Source organism: Patiria miniata, unplaced genomic scaffold (genome assembly GCF_015706575.1).
Source record: "Patiria miniata isolate m_02_andy unplaced genomic scaffold, ASM1570657v1 HiC_scaffold_19, whole genome shotgun sequence".
NCBI lineage: Eukaryota > Metazoa > Echinodermata > Asteroidea > Valvatida > Asterinidae > Patiria > Patiria miniata.
Window position 1 is genome coordinate 4,434,187 of NW_024037057.1, and position 8,109 is coordinate 4,442,295.

The 8,109-nt window shown below is 44.2% G+C and overlaps 1 protein-coding gene across 1 annotated transcript; it reads right to left on the bottom strand.

The window, feature by feature from the left end:
* Nucleotides 1-1,585: 1,585 nt before the first annotated feature.
* LOC119726046 lies at nt 1,586-7,331 on the bottom strand. Its single transcript, XM_038197661.1, has 3 exons — nt 7,166-7,331; nt 5,544-5,744; nt 1,586-1,743 (listed from the first exon to the last, which is right to left on the bottom strand). The coding sequence occupies exons 1-3, from the start codon at nt 7,329-7,331 to the stop codon at nt 1,637-1,639; spliced, it is 474 nt and encodes a 157-aa protein (XP_038053589.1). The 3' UTR covers nt 1,586-1,636.
* Nucleotides 7,332-8,109: the final 778 nt, after the last annotated feature.

Sequence of the window (8,109 nt, forward strand, 5' to 3'; positions counted from 1 at the left end):
GCGCATCAGTAAACTTGTGAGTGCCGTAAACACTTCAGAATTGGACTTTTGGAACGTGGCGTGAATAGATAAGCGGCCATGAAAAATATTGGCGTTGTCAGACCGCACGTATGCTGCTTTATACATGAACCACTAGAGCCAGACACTATATTACCAGACACTCTACCCCAACATGTATTTGTAGAACATGTCGGGAGAGCACTTTATTAAAAAAAAATCTAAGAGGAATAGCTTTAAAAAAAACCCTGTGTATCAGGTAAAACTTTTGGAAGACCGCAATGGCATTAACAAAGTCGAAACGACTGTGTCAGCAGGCCCGTGCTAAATACAGTGGGAAATGATCATAGGTGAAATAATATAAAATCAACGTTTTCAAAGAGACATATTTTCTTTTCTTTTTTTAAATATTTATTACATGTAGTGAAATTAGTGGTATATGCAGGGGGCAATATAAATTATAGTCGGCCATCTTGATTACGTCATATATATATGTTACCCCAAAGGGATTCTGGGTAATTTTGATGGTCCACATTTGACATTTTGTAGGGAAATCAAAATTTCACAACCGACAATACATATAATAGAAATCCCCTTCCCACACTACCGTCAAAGAGGGGTGGGGGTCCAAAAGCATCATACTTAAACAGCGCCTCCAATTCTTAGATGTTTTCACCACCGGTCTTACCACCCTCATTTTAATTATGCACCGGCCAAGTATTTTTCTGAACGACTTAAAAAATTGGGGACCCTTTTCAATTAAAACAAAAGTTCCAATTCTGCTCCCGTCCCGAACGCAAAACCTGGGCCGATTTCAAGAAATGCTAAAACGCGTCTTAAATCGCAATTTGTCCAAGGAACAATTGTGCTTGTCCAAGGAACAATTGTACTAAACGTAAAATGTGTTCAATGCGTCATAACTGTTTTTTGCAACACGGCCGGACTCGTTCTGTCATAGGGTTGTCCTATATCTAGACTTGGCCCAAGTCTTCGTTTTGTTTATCGCCTTATGTCCTAAGATGAGTCGTAAGCTAGGAAGAATCACGCTCTATCTGTGCGAGTTGGCAAACAACGCTGATTGAGTGTTAAGAATAAATATTATGAATAGCACATCGACTGTGTTCAAGCACCAGGCAGATTGACCAACTCTGGGTTTCTGAACTCACATGAAACAATCATTTACGTTGCCTTAATAGAGTTGTATTATGTTGATTTACAGTGTGTCTGCACATGCGAGATGCTATTGAATAATTATAGGGGCAGGGAATATAAGGCGTGACCCCGGGTGGGCCCTACTGCTCCACTTGTGGGTGGAGCAAGGGGGCCTAGAAGCTCTGCGCGTTAAGGTTGTTAACCGTGCTGTATAGTTACTAGTGCGTTTACTGATAGACCACTTGTGACTCAGACTTGGGCCAAGTCTAACCGTTGAGTGGGTGCTGTTGCACGGAGCTCATAGTCGTCTGCCGAACTTGGTTGTATTCGGGTGTCTGCAATGAACAGCGCCACGAGTGTCAGAAAGTGTTCATGGTTAGTTTCTGTGTTAACACGTGTCCGTGACATTGTAGGGCCCATGCCATATCTTATCTATCATCCTCACAACAAACGATGCATTGTCTGATGCATTCTGGGGAAGCTCCTGTTAATGATGGCGTTCTTGGAAAATGTCTTTGGAGGCCAGACGCCCGTCTCGGCCAAACAGATTCCGGAGGCTGTGTGTCTTCTCTGCGAAAACTTCGTTTGCGATCTCTGGGGGAAAAAGGAAAGACAAATAAAAAAAACAGCAAACGTGAATCCAATATTTATTATCGCAGGAATTAAATTAGATTGGACATTCGCCGTGTTCGTCCATGCACAGATGGGATGTGAACCCCCACATAAATTGATGTTGTCGGCCGCATTGTCCTCCTGCCGGGAAAAGTAATGCGTCCGTCGGCAAATTTGCAGGGATGACCCATTGTCTGATCTAATGCCTTTGACTGTCCGCTTTGAACAGCGCACCCTATAGGATCAGGAAGACACTTTTCGATTTTAAAGAGGCCAGGGTGACTGGGTGAAAAATCCTTTGTACCTTTCAACAGGCATGTCTTGTCGGCAAATTTGTAGTCAACCCACCCCCACCCCCCAATTCGCTCTTTTCACACTTCCGCCATGGGCATGCAGAGCCTCGATCTGGCAACTTTACACAATAAATATAGCCGGTTCAGTGATTCCCGCGTCGGGGTTCAGATCACTGAACCGGCTATTTTTATTGTGTAAAGTTGCCCATATCGAGGCTGTGAATACCCAATGGCGGAGTTTGAAAAGAGCGAATTGAAAGTGGTATAGCGACGTCCTCCTGAAAGTTGCTCTATGTTGCAATGGAGTGGAGGCATCATTTTGACTATGGCGATGGGCGTCAAGATTGCTTTCAGAGGTGATAATGTTTTGAGGAATTTGATAATCAACAAAACTTTGAAAAGAAATTTGTGAAAGTGGATGAATCGAACTTGAATTTGATGAATGCCTTGATCACTTGTGAGAGTATTTTTTTTTTTTAAGAGGAAGATTTATTGTGTGTGCCTCGTGGAATTATGGTGTGCTCCTTGCCCAGGTTGGACGCCCAGACTTCATTGCATTCTCCCTCCGTACGTAGTGCGGTAGGGGAGTCCACCTGGGCTAGCTCTGTTCCCCTAGTAAGGAAAGAAAGGATATACTGCTTACGGTTAAAAATGTAAGCGCGAGTGTACACATTGATAAAGAGCGTCCCAGTATAATGTGGTGTCCAGCCCCCCCCCCCCCTTCGAATGTCCACGACCAGGCAAATTCGGGCGTTTCATGTGCCACCAAAGTTTGCCACGGAGAGTTCATTTTTTATAGTGCATTGTGAGAGATGGTCGACAAATTCGCAGCGCGGATTTGAAATTGTTCCGGTCAGTAGTTTCGTAAGCGTATGATTCGACTATACATTTGGCTTTTTCTTTTCTTTTGTATCAATATGGTGTTTTTGTAAGGCGGCAGAACGCTATACCCGACTTTATAACCACTTAGCTCAAGTTGTTTAATGACTCTCATTCAAATGGGCCTGGTTTTGTCGACCGTAATTTGAAACACTGACTCTCCATGACAAACTCTTAGTGGCGCTCTGCATTGTGAATCGCCAAAATTGTAGGATTTGGGTCATCCCCCATCCCCCCCCCCCCCCCCCCCCCCACACACACACACACACACACTCGCCAGTACAGATTTACGCCACTGGCCGTCATTGCACTCGCGTGGTCACGATTCTAATCATGCCACCGGCTGACGTTAATGTGACATTGTATTATAATGGTATCATTCCCTAGACTAAGCGTAAGTACAAGAAAAAAATGCATTTCCCCAAGCTAGCTAAAGGAGCTGAATTTGAATCAGACAAACAATATTCCCTCGTAAATATTTTGTAAACGGGTCTGTAGTTTGATATAAATATAATGAGGTGGTGGAAACTTGCTAGAATTTCACTCAATCAGCGCGATATGTCAGTGCCGGCCGAAAGACGCGCGACGCGAAACAATTGATGAGACAGAATAAGGACGAGCTTGGTATATAAAGGTTAATTGCTCGCACTGACTCTGAATAGTCAACTGCTCCGTACATAAGAATGATTGTTGAAAAGAATTACGTAACAGCATTCATGTGTATAGCGCTATGCTGGTGCGTCTTTCGTGCAGCTATGAAACACAAAGTAACTCTCCCACTGCGGAAGTAAGGATTATGTTTAAACGCAAAGAGAAAAGCACCTACTGAAACAGCCTAGTTGTTAAGCTGTCTGACAGCGGACCCAGGGTTAGGGGTTCGAATCCGCTTGGTGTCATTTTTTTGGGTTTCGATGCCCGCGGTTTTGTCATTTAAGAGTATTAATTTCCCGTCGTCATTTACCAACAGCAGTTAGCTCGGTCGGTCGGTAAGCTGACTCACAAGTTGGGACTGTCTGCGAAGTCCAGGTTGGCATCTGCGTATAGGTACGGGGTTCTTTTGCTGACTCGGCAGCAAGGCTTAGGGTGCCACCTCGTTTCCTCCCTTTATGGTGCCTGACTTTCGAGTTACATGGATGGACAGGGAAGGAGGTGTGGTGGGCCGGGTACCGAGTCCTGGAAGAGTTCTATATGGAAGTCGGTAAGGGGCTCATTGAGTTAGGGTCATAAGTCCGACTCCTGAAAACTTGGCCATCGCCACATAACTTTTTGTTTTATTTTATTTCTTTCCTATCGGAGGACAAATGCAAGAATGATTATGTTTTTATATTGAAAGCTTGTACTGGAAATCGTTTGAAATTAATTTTTAAAATTGCTCGAAAATACAAAATTCAATCCAGCTATGTTTTTTTTCTTTATTTTCTTGTCGCAATGTACATGCTCAGTACGTTTGCGCAAACCCTGTTCAGGCCTGTTCCCTAATCCCAGACTGCGGGGGGGGGGGGGGGGGGGGTCTATAAATCCTATATTGTGGAATTTTGTATATGCGAGCGCGAAGCCCTGAAGGCTTGGGTTACGGAAACGCTTAAGAGCCCCGGGTAATTTTTGGATTGCAGATGCTCTGTGCCGCAAATATCAAAATTGTAGCTTGACTCTCTATCGAAATATGCCTGCCCTCGTTATTTTGAGTCGTCACTAATAAGAATCAGCTCAATTCGTAACTGTGCGAGCGAGCACGTTCTTGTGTTTTGCACAGCTCTAGCTGTCAACCCCCATAATTATGAAGCGACTTCGCGCGGCAGCTTGTGCCGACATGACAGAATGTACAATCTGTTGCCATGGGTTTCATAACCTGATTTTAGCTACGCAGAGTTTTTGAGCAGCGGTGTTTATTATTTACATTCTCCACTTTGTTCTTATTCCCTCTTCCTTTCCCCTTCCTTCTCCATTCTTCGGAACGCTGGTGCCTAGGGCCTACGAAACACTTAATCCGGGCCTGGCTACCGTGCTGTAGACCAGGCCATATCTAATGTATTATGTGGGAGACTTCCATGCCCTTATAGAGAACGAGCAGCAGCGTGTCCAGTTTTGTTGTGGGGGGGGGGGACCGCACATCCGCGTCGAAATGTAGACATGTTGTTTTTTACTCCGGACACTTGCCCTCCGCAAGTCAGAAAGCGCGGGGGGGTACCCATCTTCCAAATGGGGGGGGGGGGCGGTCTTCAAAACTGACCATTACTATGCATACTACATATACATGGACATTATCAAGGCGCATTGTTATGGTTGTTGAGCGGGTTTTCTTAGGTGGGATTGATGTCAGAAGAACTCTATAAACAATTATTTAAATCATTGCTGACAAAAAAATGTCAACAAAATCCGCAAGCGGGGGCAAAGTGCCCCCTGCCCCCCCCCCCCCTCGCTGGATTCACCACTGGTGCGAAGACTTTTCAACTACATTGATGTGATTGGCAGAGACACCCAATGTGAAATTGAAGACCTTCCGTACATAATGAGAGATAAAGACACCTGAAGTGGCGTTGTGAACGAGATCTCGCTTACGACTGCGATGATGATGATGATGAATAATAAAACAAAGGTTCTACTGCTCACGGTGACCGAGTGCTGGTTTGCCGATGCCACGGAGGGCTTCATCCAGCTCGGTGAGCGCTAGAATCTCCTCGGCCTCGCTGTCTAACCATCGCTCCAGGTCCAGCACACATCGCCCCGTGATGTTCCGGGTGCGCTGGAGACGACTACTCGCTGGCAGTGACTGCCGACGCTCGTAAAGAACGGACAACAGATTCCGACATTCTGTCAAAGATTTGGCATTAATTACAAATTGGCTTGAAAAGCATCATTGACGGTCCGCTCACCAGCACGCACACACACGTGTCGTCACCGACACCACGAACTGACACCCGGTGGTCAGCGTTGCAGAAATACAAATCAGAGAAAAACGCTTTTAAAGGTTTGACACGAATTTACTCAGTAAAATATTCCATCTATCTTAGAGGTTTTAGTATCACTTAACGTGAAAATGCTTAAACTACTCAATTATAAACGTTATATTGTAAAAATCTGCTTAGTTAATTAGCAATTAAATGATTAAGATGGGTGTCAGTTCGTGAAAACGAAAATGTATGTGTTTTTGGAGAGTGCACGCATGCAATAGCGTTAGTGAGTGTCAGTTCGTGAAAAGAAAAATTGACGCGTTTTGGAAGAGTGCGCGCAAACACTGCGCATGCGTACGCGCACTCTCCAAAAAACGTCAAGTTTCGTTTCCACGAACTGACACCCTTTGCAACCTGGCTCAAGCTGGCCGCGAAGTCGGCCCGATTTCTAGCCTCGAACTCAGCCTCGAACTCAGCCTCAAACTCATAAAATCTAAAACACATGCACCAAAGGGATGTCGATTTGCCATTCACTTGCGCACAGTTTTAGCACGCTCCTTTAAAACAAAATTTCCCCCCAGCCAAAAACAAAGTGCCCATTTTTAGTACATTAGTAGAAATCGGGCTGACTTCGCGGCCAGCTTGAGCCAGGTCCCTTTCCCTTTGCAGGGTCACTTTGTGGTAACAAAAAATACCATGTTAAACTTTATGATACAAACTGCTAATATGTGCAAAAAAAAGAAAGTTTGAATTTAAAAAAAAAATGTGTACACATGTGATGCAGAAGGTGTCAGTTCGTGGTGTCGGTGACGGTTTGTATTTGCCTGCAATCGGGACCCCCTAGTGTTCCTCTTTTGTTTGTACTCAAACTTTAAGAAGACCTCCCATATGATTTGTACACGAATCCAAATTGAGGACCTTTTGGACCATATGTCCTCTATTGTTCAACGTCCCCTATTGAATGCAGAAATAAACTCACACACACACGCCCACACAGTTACATAGGTAGTGTGGACATTCTTTTCTTTTTGTGTAGTTAAGAAAAACCTGTGGAAAAAAATCATTTTACTCACACTGTGAAAACTCTTTCAACCCGATTTGCTTTCCTATGATTCCCTTTAGGCTAGTGTTTCACGAATAAACCTAAACCCAAAAAGTTCCTCTAAGTCTAAACCTGTTTTCCAGAGAGGGTGAAACATGATGTGGACGTAGGAAAGTCCACACAATGTCGGTGCTACCTGGTTTATGTGGACCTCCTTTATTCGGAAGTCCCATAGAGCTATAATATAGCTCTATTGGAAGTCCACACAGTGAATGTAATGCTTGTAAAAAACAACTGACCTTCATCAGACAGCTCACTCGACAAGATGTTTAACTCATTGTCATTGATTACACTGGCAGAGCAGATTGTAGACAAGATGATGACAACGCTTGCGAGATGCATTCCGAGATGGCATTCCTTCGGTCTCAGTTGACTCTTTGATCTTCGCATTAGGATGCTTTTCATTGTGTTTTTCAAGTTGAAACCAGTCCTTTCACCAGCTTCAGTGCATTTCTAAGTTTAAACTTTTTGACTCGACTGCGTGAGCGAACGTGTAACGCCCATAGACCATAGATATCAAATAAAAAGACATAGAACTGGTAACGCCCGCGCAAAGTGCATTCGATGCCAAACGCGCAGAGACGATCACGCGCGTGGCAACCGTGAGCTCCAAATTCAAGTAAGGATGTGCTCCATGTAAAATCATATAATATGAATATGGTGTATTCATGATAATGCAGTATATAATTTGAGAAATGCGGGATTTTGCCGAGCACCGCCGTTGCCTAGTGGTTATGCAGGCTAGTTAATGATCAGGGGTCTCGAGATATAATTCCGACCCTGCCCTGTCAGATTTTGCTCTTTTTTCAACATGACAGTTTTATCTTAGAAACGTTATTTTTTTCAGTCGGATACAACTTGTAAAGTAGCAATTTCCTTTTTCTTTTCTGATCAGAGGCTCTTGAGGATTTTTTTTTAAAAGGGAAATGAAGTCCGAAATCCGTACCAAGTTGAAAAACAGTAGTCTCCACTCCAGCCTGTTTATTGTAACCATGCCCCATAGGAAAGCGCATAAGGTACCCCAGATAGTTGTGTAATAAAAAATATCGCGCCCGGCGGGGGGGGGGGGGGCATGTGGGAGCGTTGCATACAGAGTTTGACTGATTTCAGTAGATCCACCATCCGATGGTATGATCGGATGGAGGCCGAAGCCACTGTTCCAAAAGAAAAGAAAGCCTTGTCC